Source organism: Sus scrofa, chromosome 3 (assembly GCF_054392235.1).
Source record: "Sus scrofa isolate SSC_HxYL_T2T_F1_AM1 chromosome 3, Sscrofa_HxYL_maternal_Yorkshire_Landrace_v2.0, whole genome shotgun sequence".
NCBI classification, from domain to species: Eukaryota; Metazoa; Chordata; class Mammalia; order Artiodactyla; family Suidae; genus Sus; species Sus scrofa.
Window position 1 is genome coordinate 107,236,270 of NC_139385.1, and position 23,644 is coordinate 107,259,913.

Consider the following 23,644-nt stretch of genomic DNA (forward strand, 5'->3'; position numbering starts at 1 on the left):
TTACTTCTAAGAGGTAGCTGCTTTTGCTAGGCCTTGAACAGTTTAACATGAAAACAGGCATGGGATTTCCTTTGATGGCCTTAATTAATGTTTTCACTTTATGAATTTATATTTCATCTGACCTTCTATATAAGTAAGTAACACTAACTTTCGTGTGCTTAGAAAATGAAGACTGTTCACATGTAACACTCAGTGTAACTGTGCTACTTGGAAAAAAGAAAGAGCTGCCTTAAGTATCCTTAAGATTCATATTAAATTTTTTTTCTCTAAGTCTATCTTATATGCTAAATTAGTTATGAGATTTTGTTAATAACATTTGGTTAAAAAAAAGATGATGACTAAATAAAGTCATGACACAAGTAAAGGAATGTTTGAAGTTAACTCTTAAGTCTCTTAAAAATGAAATGTGATTGTCAAGAAAAGGATATAATTAGGACTGTGTGTGTACTAGGAACAAGCAGTTGGGACACAGATCTCCTCAGAGTAATCTTGCAGTCATATTCAAGGCAAAACAAGTATATTCACTAGCCTGTGGACTTGATCCCTGCTTGCATGTAAGATATGATTCTGTCATTTACCATCGTTATCAGGACCTAGTCGTAATAAGCATATTTGATTTACATTTGTGTATCATGTTACACTAATGCAGGATTATATAAAAGTAAAACAAATATATGCTTGTTCTTTAAAGTGTGAGGTGCCCTGCTATGTTGTGTTTAAGAATGAGAGGTTATTGTGTAAATACAGCAACTGGGTGTTTTGTTTTTCCAAATGTATAACCCTTTCAGTGTGTTCATGCTCAGAAATGCCTAGGAATTCTGGTGACATAATTAGTCCTGAAATTTTGTATTTACTTTTTGTGTGAAAAAAAAAAAAAAAAGGGAACTTAGAAACTTGGTTAAATTGTTTGTCTTTTGGGGGGGAAGGGGGATAACTCCTTGCATTATGAGGAACTAACATAGTAATTATCTGGATACTGCTTTTCACATTAAGTCATACTTGTTTTCTGATTCTGTTTTTTCAGTTTCCATAGCAAGGCGTGTACAAGATCCATTAGCTGAGCTGGTGAAAATTGAGCCGAAGCACATTGGAGTTGGAATGTATCAGGTAAAGCAACGTGGATCATTTAATTTATGAAATCCATCAATACAGAGAGCAGTACTCAAACTTGGCATAGTAATGAAGTGTCAGTGGGAATAAGCTCCCACTTTCAAAGGTTATACAGTTTGTGGGAAGGTAGTTAGGTGTTATAAATTATTCAGGAAGGAGGGGATTTTTTTTCCCCTTGGTGTTTCTGATTTTGATCAAGACTTAGAATGGACTATAATCAGTTTAAAAAGTATTAAAACATTAGATGTGACTAGTAACTTAATCTGGAAAGCCTCTCCTTTTAACATTATTATAAAAATGGAAGGGGTATGGGGAAAGGGGGCATTTTGGCTCTTTTTGTAAATCATTATGAACTATTGATCTTTCAGGAAGAAGCTACCCTTTTTTTTTTTTTTTTTTTCCTGTTTTTCATTCCTGTTTGATTATTATAGTTAGTTTTTGGTCGTTACCCAAGATGAGCTAAAACGTTTCATTTTCATTGCTGTGTAGTAGTAATAGTGTTTATTGTTGCAGTTATTGTATTTTCAATTCTCGAGGTTATGTTCATTGGGCAATTAAGGGCAGCACTAAATCTTTGCAAAATGAATCCATATTGACTTCAGTGTTCTCCAGAAACCTCGAGTTGAATTATTTTCTCTTTAATGAAAGTTTTTCTTAAGCCTCAAATAGAGTATTACCCTTTGTATAATTTTCTTGAGATTTGAATGATAGATACTCTATACTTTGGCTAAGGAAATATTATACAAGGTCATTCCACTAGAAATTTGATTGAATTCCACTAGAAATTTGGTTGAATTCCACTAGAAATGGAAAAGACCTTTGAGATCATACAAACCTACCCTCCTCATTTGACAGGAAAAGAAGCTGTGTCCTAGAGTAGCTACGATTTTTACTCAGGATCACACGGTCAAAGCCTGGACTAACCTGTCATATATTGGGACTTAGCCGGGAGTAAGAAAGTTAGACGAAGAGGCATCCTTTAAGTGAGCTTGTTCATTTTGCAAGGATAGTTGCCAAAGGCACTGATCTAGCTACAGGTAGGTATAATGGCTACTATCTAAAGAGTACATCTATAGCAATTCTATGATGTAGGCATCATAGTTAAGAGAAACTATAGTTATATGAATTCAAGATAAAGTTATGGAATGCCTCAGCAAGGTAGTAGAACAAAGGAAAGGGAAATGAAACTTTTAGAACCCAGGGGGCTAATAACCTATTGGCATCAAAGAGGTCTTTAAGTAAATAGCAGGGTCCGAGTCTCCAGATTTGTATTCAGAGACAGTGTTTAACATAACAAAGTTTGAAATTCATTCCAACAGCAGTGAGAAGTAATGGAAGACTTTTAACCAGAGGAATGACATGATCTGAAATGTTTTCTTAAACGTTGAGTCTTACTACTCCAGCTGAAAGATAATGGTGGCTTGGACAAAATTAATGGCAGTAGAAATGGAAAGAAGTTAAATCTATTCTGTAGGGAGTACTTGGTGATAAGTGAGGGAAAAGGAGTTGTGATGAATTTGGTATATGGAGGATGCCTGAGTAGAGCATATTTGGTGAAGATAAGGTCAGTAATTCAGTAATGGACATGTTAAATTTGAGAGGTGCTCGTAAGAAATGTAAGAAACGATGTCAAGTTGGAGTTGGATATATGAGTCCAAGATTTAGAGATATAGCCATGTTAACGTTGGAGTACAGATTACTTCGCAAATAATGACGCTCAGAAAGTGATCGAGATGGTAGGCTGAGCTCATGACATTCTTTAACTACATTACCACCACTGGCATATCCACAACTCCAACTTCCATACGGTCACAGGAAGGGTGTTCATGTATATCTGTACCTATGTAAGCAGTCACAAGAGTAAGCTGGTAAGAGTCTGGGAAAACAAGAAAGGGTCCCCCTCAGTGGCTAGAAATTTCACAAATTCTTGAAAGATACTAAACATGAGGTATCACGTCTACAGTGAAATAAAACTTGGTAGAGCCACACCCCCAAATGTATAGATTAATTGTGTTCTCAAACCAGAGTTACATTTAAATTGTGGAAGGGGACCTACAGTATTAGATAAGAAGATGTGTATAGAATACCTCAGCCTGTGGTGTGACAATGCCCCCCTGCAAATACAAGCTAAAGTACTAAGTATAACACAGAGGCCAGAGAGCTGGGAGATCCCTTAATTAGCCTTTGATTGTCAGGAAATGCAAGGAGTCTCCTCCCAGTAGGACAGATTCCTGACATATACCTGAGGCACATGATGGCAAAGACAAACAGTGTACACAGAAAAATAGGGACTGAGAGATGATCTTGCTTCCAAGAATCACTAATGTTTGAGGAAAACCCATGACAGAAAAATGAGACCCCAAACTTTAGAGAAAAATAACAATGAAACAGTGAACAGGCAACAGACTCTGAAATAATAAAATTGAACATCCACAGAGTGATGAGAGGTTATTGCATTTCTAAAATAAACAAGGGATAGAATAAAAAAACTAAACCAGTCTAAGAATTTTAAATATGGTTGTTAAGATTAAAAAGAAAACCCTCATAAACAGGCAAAATAGAATGAACACAGCTAAAACCAAATTAATGAACTGGTAGATTGAGGTAAAGATTCTGAGTTTTTTGGGTCTTTTTTTTTTTTTTTTTTTTTTTTTTTTTTTGTCTTTTTAGGGCCACACCTATGGCATATGGAGGTTCCCAGGCTAGGGGTCAAATCAGAGCTCTAGCTGGTGGCCTACACCACAGCCACAGAAGCCTGGGATCCAAGCCGCATCTGTGACCTATACCATAGCTCATGGCAACACTGGGTCTTTAACCCACTGAGCAAGGCTAGGAATCGAACCTGCAATCTCATAGATACTAATCAGATTCATTCTGCTGAGCCATGATGGGAACTCCAAGTTTGTTTGTTTGTTTTAATTACAATTTTTTTCATTGAAATACGGTTGACTTATAATGCATTAAATGCTACTGTACAGTAAAGTGGTTTGGTTGTAAATAAATATATATATATGCATTATTTTTATATGTTATTTTCCTTTATGGTTTATCACAGAATACTGAACATAGTTCTTTGTATTTTATAGTAGGACCTTGTTGTTTATCCAGTCTATATTTAATAATTTGCATCTGCTAACCTCAAAATCCCACTTCATCTCTCTCCCACCCTCACACCCCCTTAGAAACCACAAGTCTGTTCTGTATTATCTATGAGCCTGTGTCTGTTTCATTAAAGTTAATTTATGCCATATTTTAGATTCCACGTATGTGATATTATGTGGTATTTGTCTTTCTCTTTCTGACCTACTTCACTTAGTATGATAATCTCTGGGTCCATCCATGATGCTGCAAATGGCATTATTTCATTCTTTTTTCTGCCTGAGTAGTATTCCATTGTGTATATGTACCATATCTTTTTTAGCCATTCATCTGTCAATGGACATTTCGTTTTTTTCAATGTCTTGGCTGTTGTGAATAATGCTGCTATGAACATAGGGGTGCTACTGTGAATAATGCTGCTATGGACACAGGGGTGCGTGTATCTTCTTGAACTATGTTTTTGTCCAGATATATGCTCAGGAGTGTGATTGCTGGATCATAGGGCCACTCTGTTTTTAGTTTTTTGAGGAAACTCTGTACTGTTTCATAGTGGCTGCACCAATTTACATTACTACCAACAATGTAGGAGGGTTCCCTTTTCTCTATACCCTCTCCAGCATTTGTTATTTGTACAAATGACTTCTTAATGATGGCCATCTGACCAGGGTGAGGTGGTTCTCATTGTAGCTTTGACTTGGATTTCTTTAATAATTAGTGATGCTGAGCATCTTTTCATGTGCCTGTTGCCCATCTGTATATCTTCCTGGAAGAAATATCCACTTAGTTCTTCTGCCCATTTTTGATTGGGTTATTTGGTTCTTGTTGTTCAGTTGCACATGAGCTAAGAAGTAGTTTAGAGTACAGCTAAACTGAAAAAGTTGGAAAGCATGAACAAAAAGTCATGATGTAGAGCACCTTCTAAAGCTTCAGCATTCATCTAATAGAAATTCAAGTAAATAGAATAGAGGGGACGAATAAGCACAGAAATAATAGGACAAAATTTCTCCAAACTGCAGACAGACCAAGTCTTTTTGAAAGGCCTAATAAATACTGAATAATATTAACAAAAGACCTACATTCAAATGCCTTCCTGTGAAATTTCAGAATGCTAGTAATAAGAAGGAATTGACTAAAAGCTTCCAGAGGGCAAACATAGTTTTTATCTACAAAGGAAATAGTCAGATTGACATCATCCTTTTATTGGTAAAAACAAGTAATAGAAGGTAGAAATGCAGTAGTTTCAGAGTTGTGAGAAAAAAGTTATTTTGAACACGTAATTGTGTATTCAGGCAAACCAGCAATTCAGTGTGGGAAGAAGATAAAAACATTTTTGGATCAGTACATGATTCACCTTTGATTGTTATAGACCTTTGAAAGAATTATTTATGGAAGTACTCCTGCCTAAAGCAGAAGGGTAAAGGGATGGAGGTCTAAGAAAGGGAAAGGCATGTTGTGAGGAAACAGTACCAAGGTAAGGAGACAATGGAGAGCTTTACAACACACACATGCCCAGTATCTGGTATGTGCATCATTGAGTCTCACTGTTTTTTTTTTAACTGTAATGTTCATCTTTAAATATTTCAGTCTGGTTCAGATTGACTTTACATGAGAGGATCTTAGAAGAAAAAGAAGTGACAAAGTATTAGGATTCTCTTTCAGGAAAAAGATTCAGATAGAAATTACAATTTTTTTTGAAAAACATAATTTGAAATATATGAATAATAGTCACAAATAGGACATTTAACATAAATCTTGAGAATAAAATATAAAGTTTATCATTCCAACCAAAGGCAGAGAAAAGAAAATAAGAAAGTATAGTAGATAAATAAAATATTTGATGACAGTAATAAGTATAATTAATAAATAAAGATGAAGGCTTAAATTCCCCAATTAATAGAATCTCAGACTTTTAAAAATAAAATGTAGCCGCAGTAATCAAGACCAAAACAGACACACAGACCAATGGAACAGAATAGAGAACCCGGATATAAACCCAGACACCTATGGTCAGTTAATCTTTGACAAAGGAGGCAAGAACATAAAATGGGAAAAAGACAGTCTTTTCAGCAAGTATTGCCATGAAATCTGGACAGCTGCATGCAAATCAATGCAACTAGAACACATCCTCACACCATGCACCAAAATAAACTCAAAATGGCTGAAAGACTTAAATATAAGACAAGACACCATCAAACTCCTGGAAGAGAACACAGGCAAAACATTCTCTGACATCAACCTCATGAGTATTTTCTCAGGTCATTCCCCCAAGGCAACAGAAATAAGAGCAAAAATAAACCAATGGGACCTAATCAAACTGACAAGCTTTTGCACAGCAAAGGAAACCAAAAAGAAAACAAAAAGACAACTTACAGAATGGGAGAAAATAGTTTCAAATGATGCAACTGACAAGGGCCTAATCTCTAAAATATACAAACAACTTATACAAATCAGTGGTAAAAAGGCCAACAACCCAATTGAAAAATGGGCAAAAGACCTGAATAGACATTTCTCCAAGGATGATATACAGATGGCCAATAAGCACTTGAAACAATGCTCAACATCCCTGATTATTAGAGAAATGCAAATCAAAACTACCACGAGATACCACCTCACACCAGTCAGAATGGCCATCAGTAATAAGTCCACAAATAACAAATGCTGGGGCAGGGTGTGGAGAAAAGGGAACCCTCCTGCACTGTTGGTGGGAATGTAAGCTGGTACAACCACTATGGAGAACAGTATGGAGGTACTTAGAAATCTATACATAGAACTACCATATGACCCAGCAGTCCAACTCTTGGGCATATATATATCTGGACAAAACTTTCCTTAAAAGACACATGTACCTGCATATTCATTGCAGCTCTATTCACAATAGGCAAGACATGGAATCAACCCAAATGTCCACTGATAGATGATTGGATTGGGAAGATGTGATATGTTTTTGTTTTTTGTTTTGTTTTGTTTTTGTCTTTTTGCCATTTCTAGGGTCACTCCCGCAGCATATGGAGGTTCCTAGGCTAGGGGTCGAATCAGAACTACAGCCGCCGGCCTACACCAGAGCCACAGCAACATGGGATCTGAGCCGCATCTGCAACCCACACCACAGCTCAGGGCACCGCCAGATCCTTAATGCACTGAGCTAGGCCCGGGATCGAACCCGCAACCTCATGGTTCCTAGTCGGATTCGTTAACCACTGAGCCACAACGGAAACTCCAGGAAGATGTGATATGTATACACAATGGAATACTACTCAGCCATAAAAAAGAACAAAATAATGCCATTTGCAGCAACATGGATGGAACTAGAGACTCTCATCCTGTGAGAAGTCAGAAAGAGAAAGACAAATACCATATGATATCACTTATATCTGGAATCTAATATACGGCACAAATGAACCTTTCCACAGACAAGAAAATCATGGATTTGGAGAATAAACTTGTGGTTGCCGAGGGGGAGGGAGTGGGATGGATTGGGAGCTTGGGGTTAATAGATGCAAAGTATTGCCTTTGGAATGGATTAGCAATGAGATCCTGCTGTGTAGCACTGGGAACTATGTCTAGCCACTTATGATGGAGCATGATATTGTGAGAAAAAAGAATGTACACATGTATGTGTAACTGGGTCACCATGCTATACAATAGAAAAAAAATAATGTATTGGGGAAATAAAATAATAAAATAAAAATAAAATGTAGTGCTGAGATATATAAGTGCCAGAGTTACTTCTAAAGAAAAAGAGCAACCTTGATTTTTGAAATTTGGAGAAAAATATTGCACAGGAATGAGAAATCAGCAATGTTAACATGAGATAAAATAGAATTTAAGGCAAAATGTATTGAACAGGTGAAAGAGGGATATTTCATGCTAATTACAGATACAGTATCCCAAGGAGGTATAATTGCCCTAAGCATTTTATGTTATCTAACACCGTAGCTTCAAAAAATATGCAGTATTTTAAACTTCTAAAACTTAGAGCAAGAGACAAGTTCACTTGTATAAGTTTTAATAGACCACAGTATAGCAACACATAGAGTTTAAAAATAACTTGAGGTATGATCACACGCCGTACATACATTCATACATAAATTCACCCACCTAAAGTATACAAGTCAGTGATTTTTAGTTATTTGCAGGGTTTTGAAACTGTTAGCACTATCCAATTTTTGAACATTTTTATCACCCCAAAAAGAAACAATTAGCAGTCACTCTGCAGTGCTCCCTCCTTCCCCAGACCCAGGCAACTTTTCTGTTTCTATAGATTTGCCCATTCTGGATATGTCATGTGACCTTTTGTGATTGGCTTCTTTCCTTTAACATAATGTTTTCAAGTTTCATCCATGCTATAGCATGTATCAGAACTTCATTCCTTTTTATGAGCGATATTATCTCATTGTATACATACGCCACACTTTGCTTATCCATTTCTCAGGAAATTTGGGTTACTTCCACTTTGGGGCTATTATGAATACTGCTACTCTGAACATTTGTGTATACAGTTTTATGATGTATGTTTTCATTTCTCTTGGATGTATACCTAGGAGTGGATTTATGTTATATAACACATTAAAGCCAGATAATATAGTAGGGAAATTATTTGCCACAAATGTATGTGACATATAATAACTATATATTTTATTATTAGAGTTTGGTATTTTCTTATTGATTTGTACATATTTATATGTTGGTTTATATAAAGTGTTTACAAAAAAAGTTATAAGGAGCCTCTGCATACCATTTACCATGGATGAAATATAAATTCCTGTTTATCAGAGAAACCCAAATTAGACAAGGGGGTATTATTTCAACCTAACAATTGAGTGAAATTGTTATAAAGTGATAAGTATCTGTGCAAGTAAAAAGGGTACAATGAAATGAGCATTCACATACCCTGCTGGTGGGAGTGTAAATTGTTATTTCTAGCAAATAGTTAATGTCTATCAAGGTGCCCTTTTGGGAGGGAGGGATTGAACCTGAGCCACAGCAATGACCCAGGTCACAACAATGACAATGCCAAGCTCTTAGCCACTAGGCCATCAGGGAACTCCCAAGAGGCACTTTTAAAAAATGCATCCCTTTGGTCTGGTAATTCTTTCTTTAGGAGTCTCTTCTAAGGAGGTAATAAGAACTCCTTCTAAGATTCACATGAAAGTTTGCTGTTAGAACACAACATTGGTAGTGACTACAGTAGGAAAATTGAGTTATGATATATCCTTCAGTTGAAATATGATACAGCCATTAAAAATTCAGGCTTTCCAGGTGGATTTGATGGCATGAGAAATTGCTCTTCATGTATTTTTAAATTACAGTGATATTATTGAAAGAGAATTAAATCAGTTTGTGATATTATTGAAAGAGAATTAAATCAGTTTAGAACTAGAGATATGCATTTACACTGAAGAAAACAATGCCTGGCTGGTGACTGGTATTTATCTCTTTGTTGGTGTGATTAGAATTTATCTTTTCTTTTTTTAAGCCTTTTTTCAAACTTTGTAAAATGATTATTAGGAAAAATATGTCATAAAATAAATATCTGTTTGCATTTCCCAGCCTATGAGCCACTTAGTTTTAAGCCTTGAAACAATAGACTTACAGTACAGCCAAAATGGGATTGGATTTCTTTTCAGTTGGGACATTTAAGTGCTTTTAGTATAAATTTAACACATTTATTCTGACTTAAATAATGAGTAGCTGGACAAACATGGCTGATTTTAAAAATGAAAGCTGTTCAAAGAATGTTAAATAGATGAAATAATAGAAGCTATAATATTATTATTTCAATAGAAACTAGAATACTTTTGGTTTAATAACAGCTAAAATGCTCAAGCCAGCACTCCAATCCTTGTCTTAGAAAATGGGTAGAGCTGATTTTAAAAACACATGCCTGTCATTATTTCTTGAGAGAGAGGCAGCCAGTGTGGTCGAATGACAACATATCCCTAACTGACCCCTAAAGACTTTGCTGGAAAGTGGCTTGGTGTTACTCCCAAGAAAACACTCCAGGGTGAGAGCAGGATGATGCAGGATTGGCCCTGTTGAAGTCTGTGGGACATGGGGGAGCGATGGTTTAGCTTGGCCTTGTCGTATTCTGAGAGCACAACTTAAGTAAGTTGGATTTACTTGCTGTTTATTTCTTCTTTGGACTGTGTGTGAGAGACTTTCATACTCATTAACACCTCTGTTTGTTAATGAGTATCCACAGTCAAGTCGAAAAGACAGAACAGTTGCCTTTGTGCCTCTCTGTTAGATCATTTGATGACATTAGAGAATGAAATGATTTTCCAAAATGAGTTTCTGGAACTCTGGATTTTCTATATCCAGGCCATCTTTATTCCTCATTATCATGTATAATGAGGAGTTACTCTAAACGGAAAATCATCTTCCCAGCTGAAACTTTTCATGGTAAAACCTCAAAGGTGGGAATTTGTGTTTTCTTTCCCAACCCACTCTGTAGGATCAGTTCTGGATTTTAAAAATATATTAAAAATTAAAAAAAAAACCTTCAGTTCTTCACTGATCATATTATTCTTTAAAAACTAAAAATTTTATATTATATTATAGGGATTATGAAATATTTAGGTATATAAAAGCTACTAAGGATCTTGATCTGTCAAGATTGTTTGTCCAAATCTTTTTTTAACATTTAAATCCCTTAATTATGTGTTGTTATAGAGTAGGATATAGAAAAGAGTCTGTCCCATGGATATTCACTTAGATGACTTTCACCTGGATTTTGCCCTACTAAAGCAATATTTTAAAGTAGATTAAACACAAAGCTGAAAGAAACATAGAGGAAATTGTTCTAAAAATCAGGCATTGTTCACATAGGTGGAGTAACTTGCCAAATGTTTCTACAGTCTTGTCCCTTAACTGTTAAGTTCCAGGGTATGATGTATACTTGAATCTCTGATTTACCCGGTATTTTGAATGAAATTCAAACTTAGCCTTGCAAGTCAGATATTTCATTTATTTTTTAATCATAACTGAGCTGTTTCTATAACTGAACAAAAACAACTAACTGACCTTGACTGGGAGTATGAACACATGTACTTTTGCTAATTATTCCTAAATTTTAAGTTTTAAAATGTCCACTCCGGGTATTTTTTTTTTTCCACTTCTGAATAAATTGTGCTTCCTATGTTGAAGTATTAACTATAGTTTTCTCAGGTTCTTAGAAATCACTGACAATGTAATAAGCCATGTATATATACACACATCCTGGTATAACATTCTTATCTTTAAAAGAAATGTGACATGATAGTGGGATTTGAAAAACCTTTTACCAATAATGCTTTAAATTATTAACAATGATATATCTAATTTCCTTTATCTTTTGTTTGCTTTCTCTTTGTATGTCATTGACCTTGGACAATGAAACTAGATCAAGTTCAGTTTCTATTTAAGTTCACCTTCTGATTTTCATACATCAGCACAAAAAATCACTATTAGGATTTCTAAATTTTTTAAGTATTTTCACAGTAATTAAAACTAGGTTCATCATGGATGGTTGAAAAAAAATTACACATGGCACTAAAGGTACTGTCATAAAAAGATTAAGTTTTATTGCATTAGAATCTAAAATGTCTCTGACATTATAAAGCAACTATAATAAAAAATTCAATGAAAATTTCAATAACTTATGTATTTATTTATGAAAAAAAAATGTCTGAATCAGAAAACAATATGTAGAAAATCCAGTCAGGGAAAAGGTATTTACATCACATGTAACCTATAAAGGATCCATAATTTAAAAAGATCTACAAATTAAAAGAAAAAAAAGGTAAACGATTCAACAGAAAAATAGGCAAGGGATGTGAACAAGTGGCTGACAGAAGAGAAAACATACATAGAAAATATATGAAAAAATTATCACTCTGACTAGTAATTAGGAAAATACAAACTAAAGCCACAATAGGAAACCTCTCAGGTTGTCAAAAATTAACCTGACAGTTTGGATGTTGGCAACCACGTGGAGCCCTGGGAATCTTATACAGCGCTTGTAGAAATATAAACTGGTACAGCCTCTTTGGAGAGCAACTGAAAAGTAGCAATGTGGGAAGTGGGGATTATCTTTCACCTAATATCGTTGCTAGGTATACACACAATCTTGAAAAAATTCTCTCACAGGTACACAAGAAGACATGAACAAGAAATTCACTGAAGAACTATTTATAGTAGTAAAAATTTGGAAACAGCATGTCTATCATCTGGAAAACAGAGGATAAACTGTAGTATACTCAGATGATGGAATATTATGTAGGAGTAAAGATGACACAATTTGAGCTACCTGTATTAATATATATAAACTTTATAAGATATAATATTAAGAGAGAAAACAAGCTGCAGAGTGTGTATTTTATGATCGCTATAAAATTTTAAATATGAAAAGAATACTGAATACTGCTTATGAATACTGATCTATATAGTGATCATATAGATGGAAATAAGCATTGTCATCTAAGGTAATGGTTGCCTTGGGTGGGGCATGAGATGGGATGGAACTGGAAACTGGGAGGGGTATCCCAGGAATTTCAACTATGTTTATATTATACTTCCTGTATGTTGTATTGTTTGGTAGTACATGTCCCTTATACTCTGTACTTTTCATGTCAAATTTTATTTTAAAAAATGCAGAAAAGCTTGATCAGATGATAGAGGTGTTTTATCTCAGGACCTTTGGCTTCCAGTTGGTTTTAATTTCTTATCTATTTGTGTGTGTGTGTGTGTGTGTGTGTGTGTGTGTTACATTGAGGATTTATATAATTAAAAACAATAAAGCAGGATTTCTGTGGTGGTCTAGTGATTAGATTCAGTGCTTTTACCGCTGCAGCCTGGGTTCAAGCCACTACACTCTATGGCCAAGAAAAAAGAAAGAAAGAAAAGGAAAACAACACAGCTCTTTCATTTTTTGAAAATGAAAACATATTTAATATTAGGTTACATTTCTCTTCATAATATTCTTTCAAATTTTCATTTTTTAAGACCCTAATTTCGCACCTAATCAAATGCTCTTTAATGCAGAATTTTAACACTATCTTTAAATTTTTTTATTTCGCAGATATTGGATTCTTCTCTGTGAATTTTAAGAATTAAATATTTTTTGCTCCATTATTTGAAATGGTCATTTTAGAGACAGGGCCTAGGGCATGTAGACTATCATACTAACTTCTAGTGTTTATTTACAGGACAGAGTTGGTAGAACAGATGCTAAGGACTGATGTGTAATGTGTTACCATTATATGACTAGCATTCGTCCTATACTATTTTCTTTTCACCACTATCCCCCACCCCCCACCAACACACTCTTAAATTACTTAAATTAGAAACCTTAAGATTAAGCAGGGGAGCTTTTAAAAATCCTAGCCTAGGCCACATCCCGAGAGATTTTAGTTTAATTGGCCTGGGGTGCCCTAGGCATCAACAAACTTAAAAATTTTAACATAACATTCTAATGTTCAGGCAGGGTTGAGAACCATTGCTTCTTAAAGTACAGTCCTTGGAGCAGCAACATCAGTATCATCTGAGAATTTGTTAGAAATGCAAATTCTGGCATGCCCTTCCTAGACGTAGCGAATCACAGATTCTATGGGTGGGCCCCTGTAATCTGTATTTGTTTTTTTTTTTTTTTGTCTTTTTGTCTTTTCTAGGGCCACACCTGCAGCATGTGGAGGTTCCAAGGTTAGGGGTCCAGTTGGAGCTGCAGCCACCAGCTTACACCACAGCCACAGCCACTCGGGATCCGAGCCGCTTCTGCGACCTACACCAAGCGCACGGCAACACCGGATCCTTAACCCACTGCATGAGGCCAGGGATCGAACCCGCAACCTCATGGTTCCTAGTTGGATTTGTTAACTACTGAGCCACAACAGGAACTCCTATAATCTGTATTTTAATGGCTAAGGTTTGAGAACCCTTGGTCTCTAATGCTTTTTGAGCTTGAATGTACTTAAAACCTTCGAGGTCTCATTAAAATGCAGATTCTGATTCAGTTGGTCTAAGGTGAGGCATGAGAATCCTGCGTTTCTAATAAATTCCCAGGTGATAACCAATGTTATTGGTCTGAGGACAACACTTTGAGTAGCAAGAGACCCTATGAAAGTCTCTTGGACCTACCCTATCAGACTTGTTGAATCAGAATTTGATTGTGGAGTTCCCATCGTGGCACAGTGGTTAAGGAATCCAACTAGGAACCATGAGGTTGCGGGTTCGGTCCCTGGCCTTGCTCAGTGGGTTAACGATCCGGCGTTGCCGTGAGCTGTGGTGTAGGTTGCAGACGCGGCTCGGATCCCGCGTTGCTGTGGCTCTGGCGCAGGCCGGTGGCTACAGCTCCGATTCAACCCCTATCCTGGGAACCTCCATATGCCGCGGGAGGCCCAAGAAATAGCAAAAAGACCAAAAAAAAAAAAAAAAGAATCTGATTGTAACAAGATTCCAGGTATTTTAAATAAGTAAATGCACTTTACAGAATTTGTGATATAGCAGGAAAATCAGGACACACCATTATCTAAGGGAGATAGGAGTTTGAGAAGCAGAAATCAATATTATAAAACACTGAAAAAGTATAGATAGGTTAGGAATTGAAAATGTCTTTCATGTTTAATTTTTTTAAAAAATACTGATGGTGACCATAACAAGAATAATATCATTGGAATGGTGGAGGCAGAAGTCAGAAGTAAATTGAAGATGGAATGAAAGGTGAGCACTTAGACAGGTGTATACAAGCCTTTAAAGAAGAGAGTTTTTAGAGGAGGGCAGTCTTCAAATGTGTCTAAATATTGATAGGAAGCAGGATGAAGTAGAGAGAAGTTGAAGAAGTGGAGAAAGAGGGAGCCTGAGGAGGTGACACCCAGAGTTTATCAAAGAAAGAGGCTAAGGAAGAAAATGGACAACAGTTCAGAAGGAGGTGCCTGGGGTGGTGGGTGGCCTAGAAGAAGTGAAAGAAAGCAGGACTGGGAGGGGTTTCCCCCCATCTGGTGTTTTATTTTCTCTGAGAAGTAGAAGCCCACTGTTTTATAGCCCTCACCCACCTCCCCCTCCAAAAAAGAACTACACGTTTTATTTATTTATTACTTTTTTTTTTTTTTTTTTTTTTTTATGGTCGTACCCATGGCATATGGAGGTTCCCAGGCCAGGGATTGAATCCAAGCCACAGCTGTGACCTATGCCACAGCCGCAGCAACACCAGATGCTTTAACTCTGCACATGTCTGGGGATCAAACCCACACCTCCACAGAGACCTGAGCTGCTGCAGTTAGGTTCTTAATGCATTGTGCCACAGCAGGAACTCCAAGAACTACTTTTAAAATTTCTGAAATCCTAGTATTCTCTTGTTTGGTGTCTCTCCTCTAATGGAATGTAAATTCTCATATGAGGGTAAGGTGTTTCCACAGCTCCCAGCACCTGGCATATAAGAGATATTCAATAAGTATTTGCTGAATGAATGAATGGTACATTATCATTATAGCTGCTCTTTTTTTTTTTTAACTCTGTTGTGAGGATGCCATAAAATTTTATAGCCTCTCATTTAAAATTTTTGTTGAGTAAACCTAAAATGTTGGTTACTCGTATTTTTTTTTTTTTTTTTTTTTTTTAATGAATCTTTTTGGGAAAAGCATTTGAGAATTTAGGAGCAGAGACCGGTAGCATAGTGGTGGAAGTGGGCGTAACTGGAAAGTAAAGAAGACTTGCTAAGGATGAAAGAGTTCTTTATAGCATATATCTCTTCATTCCTTTCTCCCCCTTGACAACACAAATCCTATCCTCTATGGAAATAGTTCTTACAGGGACAGATCAGAGGGAGCACTTATATAGGAATGTTCTTTGTGACTAAGTCAGTAAATCAGTATTTCTAAGGATCTAAGATTAACTCAATATCAAAAAAAATCTTTGTTGCCTTGGATTTCATTGGACTAGAATTCACTTTCCTTTAAAGTGAAATTATCTACTAAAATATAAGTTTTTGGAAATTCTCTAAAGTTTCATCTTTGTTTGACATAGAGCTCTAAGGAAGTTTTTAGTACTGGTTAGGTCTGATACTGGTTTTATGTAGATTGATAGTCTGTAGACAAAAAATAGTGCAATATGATTATTGCAAAATATTTAATTCTGTTCACATAGATGCTGCTTTCTGTTTTGCTAAATATTTGTATGTAATTATGTGTGGGTAATTGTTTGGCAAACGAGAGAAACTGGGATGTAGTTCTTTACTCAGTGCAAAAAACTACTATCTGTATGATATAGTTATGTTCATATTAGAAAGAATTATTGAGAACTCAAATATGAGATTGTGCTGGATAATTTACAGTGATTGGAAATAAAATGTGTAAATATTAGGATGGCCACTTCCAAGGATTTATTTATTTACTTATTTTTTTTTTTTTTTTGTCTTCTTGTTTCTTTTTAGGGCCTCACCTAAAAAGAGGTTATGGAGGCATATGGAGGTTCCCAGGCAAGGGGTCTAATCAGAGCTGTTGCTGCCAGCCTACACCACAGCCACAGCAATGCCAGATCTAAGCTGCCTCTGCAACCTACACCACAGCTCACAGCAATGCCGGATCCTTAACCCACTGCACAAGGCCAGGGATTGAACCTGCAACCTCATGGTTCCTAGTCGGACTCATTGCTGCTGTGCTATGACGGGAACTCCCACTTCCAAGGATTTAAAAACTATGTTCTAAATATTTGATGTTGTTCAGGAGTGTTGATCAACTCATTCCTCTATATATGTGTGTTGGGGGCGGGTGTTGATCACGGGCTTTAAGAATAGCACAGGCAAATTTAATTACTAGTAAGATTATATTACATTTTAAATTCAAGCGGAAGGCATCATCTTTAGCATAGTGATAGTATTCATTAAATGCATGTTCCCGTAGAAAGGACTGGAAGTTTGATAGAATTTAGTTCAGAAATAAACTGCCTGCAAAGTGATTATAATATGGTGCAGAGACAGACAAACTGGCCTTGTTAAATTATGATCTGAGTTCCCTTACGGCACATTCTCTCCACCAAATCTCTTAGGCTATGGACAGTTGTGTTAACAGTGTCTTTGTGGTGGGCATAGAAAGGAATTCTAAGGGGAAAAGTCTGTATTGAGGAAAGGGGGATGAGAAGTTTTTTTATCTGAATTAGCCTCGATAATTTCCAGTATCATTAGTGGTAAGAAAAATTACTTTGCCTGGATTTGTGTAGAATGAATATGGTTTCTCAGTTCCACAGAAAGAAATATATGTGTTGTTTATCTTTTTGAACAACTAACGTTAGAAGATATCTGTGGTTTGGGGTGAGATAGCCTATCTGACTGCCTTCTTTGTGCACTATTAACTCTGGGGATATATTTTCTTTAATAATCTAGATCAGGCTACTCGAGCTGTTTATTAATACAGTATTATTTAAAAAGATGTATTTTCTTTTCAAATATATGATTGAAAGGGGGAGAATTTTCTCCTGACATATGCAAGGCTTTTGTTTCATTGTTTATTTGGAATAAATGGGGCCAGAGAGTATGAGTGCAGTTAGGTTTTGTTGGAGGGGGGCTCGCAAAGACTTTTTGAGGCATGATGTGCAAGAGAGTGTTTTTAAATCTCAGAGGTGTGATTATGTCATAACAGCCACAACCTCTGGGCTTGCTTTATTACTTTTATTAAAACAAATCTGTATGGGGGTGCTATGTATATTTTGGTGATGAAGGAAATGAGGTGGCTAATTTATTATGTGAACAGCACTTTCAACTAACCACAGCGTGATTCACTGAGAGAGTGGTGGAAAAGCCTTGCTCTGTAGAAATGACTGCTTTTTGATTTGTGGACCTTAACTTTCAACACCAGAGCATGAAGTTTATCTACAAAATGGTTCCTTCTTTTTTTTTTTTTTTTTTCTATAATGTGTCCAATTACAAACTTGAGCATTTTTCCTTTATTTTATTTTGGGTATGTATTGAATATGAGTGATCTAAACAGTCCTATAAGTTAAGGGGCAGGGGGAGAAGAGGACCCATGTCCTGGGGCATTTAGGGAAGTGGGTAACATCTTCATGGTTTCCAGGGAGCCCACACATACCTCAGAGGAGGATGTCAGAAAGTAAACCAATCTGTTAAACCCTTCTGAGGATAACTATCTGGTATCAAATATGAGCCAAGGAAAAGTGAGGCACCTGTTCTTCCCTTTTGTAAGATGCATTTATAAACAGATATTACAGTGGAAAATAATATCAATGTCAGGTGAAATAGTCTCCAAACCAATGTTTGTTTGGAAGTGGGGGTTGATTATAGGAGGAGGAGAGGGCGTCATGCTGCGTAGAAGTCACACACTATAGAATGCAATCAAAAGAAGAGCCATCCATCTAATGAGCTTGCAGAGTATAAAGCACTTTTGTATATTCATAAACAGCCATTGAAAGACCAAGAAAAGTTGTTTTCTCTGGAGTTATGCCATATCCAGCATCATCTGGTGATGTGAACCTGCCTAGAGAGAGAGTGGAAAATAGGTCATCTTCCTGGCAGTGTTTTTGAAAGACCCTTTTGTTTTCCAGATGTGCCCCGTACCAACCACTTAAAACCAGAACGACTCAGAAATCAATCAGTCCTAATTGTTAAGAATTCATTAAAACATTTTATACCTGGAATATGACAAGGCTCCATGAAAGTAAGGGTGACAATCAGTTTTATATTTTACCTCTGCTTCTTTGAAGTGACACTACATATCTCTTTAGAGCCAGAGATTTGCTCCAAAAATTATGTCATTCCTTCACAGCACTTCCCTAGAGCGTTGGCAAAGGCCAGGAGAAATATTATTTGTATAGTTTAAAGACAGTGTAGAGGAAGGAGGTCCAGGCCTGTGCTTTAAGTGAACAGGGTGGACTAGGAGGGGATACTGGCGTCCCTGCTGAGATTGTTACTCGGGCATCATGAGCCCTCAGTCCTGGTGAGAATGTGTCCACTTTGAGACTGAATCAGATCAGTAATGACCATCCACAGTCCCAGACTAGGGTGGAAATTTCTTTTTAAAAGGAATTGGCTTGTAGACACAACTTCATTTTAATGACACTGGTTGAGCCTCTCAAACTTTCAGGTATCCTAATAGAATGAAACCGTGATTTGGACCATCATGTTTGACACCACGTAAACCAGCATTTAATTTGTTCAAAGTGGATTTGTCTTTATATTGGCTTGGCTTCTTTTTAAAAGATTGAGATTTAAAAATTATTCTTGGGGATTGGCTATAAAAAGCCTTTACCTCTTTCCTTCCCTTCCTGAATGTCCATCTCAAACCAGTGCAGAACACAACGATTAGTTTAAAAGCTTGGGTAATGGAGAAGCCTTAATTCCAAACGTGCCCTTCCTTGGCATTTTCTCCTGCTGTGCCCTCTTGCTTTTGTGACTCTTTCTTTTTCTCTCTTTCACCTTTCTAAGCACTGCTTTTTGAAGAGGTAGCCTGTTCCCTAGTCCTATACTCAGCTTCCCTCTCTTCATATGGTATGAAATACAACCAGACAAAAGTGGTTCTGCCCTCATTTAAAATTTGAAACCTACTCAGATATGTGTTGATGAATGTGAGCAGCTTTGTGAGTTTTCCAAAAATCGCATTTACGGGCATGCTTCCAGTAGGAGCTGAACATAGACCCCATGATGGCAGCAGAACACAGAAGACATCCAGCCCCATCGGTTAGGTGGTAAGGATATGGTTTGGTTTTAAATACAGTGGAATGCTGTAGCTGAGGGTGAAGCAGGAGATAGCTTGTAGAAAAATTGTGTGTATAAATTTGCAAAGGAAATTCGGATTCTAGATTAAAATACTTGGTTAGTCATACCTGGGCTGTGTGACTGTGCTTATTAACATGTGCCCCCTCCTTGCTGTTGGGCAGTTATAGTTCAGGGTGCATAATTTAAAGGGAACCTCCTTAAACTAAAATTGCATAAACGTTCTTACTTACTGGTCTTTTCCTCATTTCAGTGTGATTCACTGAAATAGTCACAAAGCCCCACGGGCACCAAAAGGAGCTATGGTCTTATTTTGGTTTAGCCACATTTATTTTGTGACCTTGGGAAAGTAATTTTACTTCTTCATGCCTTGTTGGAAACTAAAATAAGGTTACCTACATGATTTCTGAAAGACTGTTAAAATGCCTGAAGGTGCAAATATGGAAGTGATTTTACTTCATATGCTGGGACCATCAAATAAACAGATTCCATTTATGATGGTGGGTTTTTATTTAAACATTTTATGTTAAGGTTCTATTTATTCCTCTTATTTATTCATATGCTAAGCTTCTCAAGTATTCCTAGAGTCATTTAATTTCAAGTCACAGGGGACCTTAGAATTCATTTCGTTCTCAGTAGCAGGTATAAGCATGTTCATTGCCTTCCACTGAAAGGAAGGAGGAAGAATCTGCAGGGAAAGCTTCCAGAACAAAGGATCAGAATGGCGACATTGCTGTGGTCATAATCCAGGAATGAGGAAACAGGCCTATTGCCTGAGCTGCCTCATATAAATAGCAATGACAGGATGTGTTGCACAGGGAAAGATAGGCATTTGAAGTTGAATTGGAAAGTACACTTTAAACTTCTGTTAGTTATTACCTACAGAATGTTTTGTAAGTCTAATATTGCTTTGCCTGTTATCCTTGCATATCTGATTCTTCTGTTGTGGTTCACATCTAATGTTTAAATTGACTTAGTATTTTGGAGGTGGGAGGGGAAGAGGGTAGAATAGTCAAAAACAAACACAACAGCAACAACAGAAACAAACTCCTTAGCTTGTTGGGATGCACAATCTAGTTAGGGGTTGTCAATAAGAAACAGCTGTTTGTTTGTTGACAGCCTGCCTTGCCTCTCCCATAATCAATCTGTTTCTCATCACTTAATTACCAAGACTTTAGTGTTTGAGGCTTGTTATGGATTTATAGTTGGTTATATAGCATTTGCCAAAACGTCATAGTTTAGATAAAAAATTAGTGATTCTCCTGTAGTGATTCTACTGAAATATGAATGTGGGTTGTAATAAAAGAAAGATGCCTAAAGAGATTTCTAAAATTCATTTCAGACTTAAGGGAATGTAGAGTGTTTTGTGTGTGTTTTCTAATGAGGGAGTTTCCGTGTAACCTCCCTGTCCTGTAGACTCTATTGCCAATCCGAAAAGGGCTGTGTTCCCTCCCTCCCTCCCTTCCTTTCTCTTTTCTCGCTTTCTTTCTCTCTTCCTTCCCTCCTCTCTCTTTCTCCCTGCCTTTCTTCCTTTCTCCCTCTCCTTTTTTCTTTTTCTTTCTTTTCCTTCCTTTGTTCTCTTTGCATAAATTTAACTTAAGTAGCACTGATGTGGACAGCACAATCGATTTTGTTCTGCCTCAGAAGGACAAGGTTTTGTTCTTTTGTTCTTTCTGTATCTGTCTTCTTAAAGCCCTGTTCTAGTTTTGAAGCCAAGAATAAAAGGAAAGTTAAGTTCTCTGAGAGTCCAAGGTGATGTTTCAGCCTCCTGGGTAGCTTTACTAACTTAAAAAAAAAAAAAGAAAAAAAAAAAAAAAAAAAGAGAGAGCTGAATGTGCCTCCTACCCTAAAGAGAACCTATCGAGGATATTTTATAAACAAACTCCTTTCAATCTGGATTATGCTGAATGAGGTCCATTTTGAAATAAGAGTAACCCTGTGTTTTAGGAAAGCAAGCCAGAAAGGTGAGGTTTCTATTGCTTCATTTAATTTTACTCTTCAAAATAGAGCAAAAATGTTTTATAATCATGCTTAAATTGCAGTTTCTCTAGGAATGGAAAGGTTTTTCTCCTTAATGAGTCTTTTCACAGTACATAGTTACTTCAAAAAAAAAAAAAAAAATCCCTTTTAAGACTATTGTGCCACAAAATTTTATTTTCATAAATTCCAAAGTAATGTTATAAATTTTTCTTCCTTTGATAGATTTAAGATTAAAATGGAATCTAGAATATTTTAGTAATTTTTTCTCTTTGATCTCAAAGGTATTACACACATAATAATTTTTCTCTATACAAATACATATTTTAAAAGGTAAAGTAATGCTTTTGTGATAGGTGTCAGTATGAAAGGGACTACTTTAGTTTAAAATTTGTAAAAAGAAAAATTTTGAGGAGAAAATTATGTTTTCTATATGTATAGTTTTTATTTATATTACTTGCATGTGTTCATACTATATCTTTCATCAGAAATCCACATCTACTTTTTTCTGGAAGTGTAAGTTATAGAAATAGTTTAGTTTAACAGAATGTGTCAAAATGCTTGCTCTCTCATTGCCAAATGATCCCAAATGTCTGTGGGAATTTGACTAACAAGGATTTCACAGGTGGCTAGTGGTCAGTCCTTAGGACTTTTACCAGAATATGAAATGTTCTGATTTTGTGTGTGTTTTTTAATAAGCCATGAGAATGACATTTCATTCTCTAATAGCTACTTTAAATTATTTAATTATAATTAGTATCAGGGCAAGACTCAGTCCTTTATCTTAACACATGATCTATACTGTGAAGTTGGAGACCAAAATTAAAAGGTTATGTCTGGCTTAACTGGAGCAGGTAGGACGTGATGGAGTATATAGATGAATATTTTTATATGTGCAGCTGTGCATATATTTCTTAGGGCCCATTAGCCAAAAACCTGTTGTCATAGTAGTACTCAGGTGCATAATTCAGCCAAATGAATCACAGATGATCCATTTTAGAAACACTTTACTCTTTGGGTGTCAGGGGAAGAGGATTTAGTTGTAATTTTAAGAACTTCATCCCCAAATCATTTAATGGTATATTTAATTTTAGCTATCCCAAATCTATGTGGAAAAAATTATTATTATAAATGAAGATGTGTAAATCCTTATTCCAGCCTACCTTTTTAAGGGGAAAAGGGAGAGATTTAGGAGATGTTACAGGATATTATTACAGTTTTTTATTGTGTTTCTCTGTGTTAGACCTTTTTTTCAGTGAAGCTTTCTCAAAAACTATGCTAAAATCCATTATTATAGAACTATTAAAAATACTGTTTTATTATCCAGTGATTAATATCCATGACCTTTATTTTTGGATCAGTTTCATAAACATATACATTTTTCTGTGTCAGTCATTGTCTAGAATTTCATTTTTGTTCTGCTTTCCATTACATACCATGAATAATATGAAATTAATTTAATTGCTACTACAAACAGAAATTAAATGTGCCCTAATCCAGAGTTACGTTGTTTGCTTTTACAACTGTAAGTCATAAGTAATTAATTTTCCTTGGAAAATTAATTCACTTACCATTCCCAGTAGCATCATATGTTGACACAGGGTTATAGATAGTTTAATATTTTTCTTCAGCATGCTGGCCTCAACTTTAGAAGACCTTAAACAAAAACAAATTAAAATTTACTCAACTGTATATAATTTGGAGTTATTTAAAATGTGTTGTTATTGATATTATGTAGGTGATGACTTGAAAATTATATTCAAA

At 36.0% G+C, this 23,644-nt stretch overlaps 1 protein-coding gene and 1 long non-coding RNA gene across 7 annotated transcripts in view; both read left to right on the forward strand.

Moving 5' to 3' along the window:
* LOC146404833 (uncharacterized) overlaps positions 1 to 23,644 on the forward strand; it is a 1,439,763-nt gene that overhangs the window by 284,482 nt on the left and 1,131,637 nt on the right. The gene's annotated exons all lie outside the window — the stretch shown is intronic.
* The window catches only part of SRBD1 (S1 RNA binding domain 1), a 226,402-nt gene that overhangs the window by 137,620 nt on the left and 65,138 nt on the right, over positions 1 to 23,644 (forward strand). For all 6 annotated transcript variants that reach the window (XM_021087562.2, XM_021087563.2, XM_021087564.2 and 3 more), the window contains exon 16: positions 1,025 to 1,107. In XM_021087562.2, coding sequence (XP_020943221.2) covers positions 1,025 to 1,107 — 83 coding nt within the window. The remainder of the gene's footprint in view (positions 1 to 1,024; positions 1,108 to 23,644) is intronic.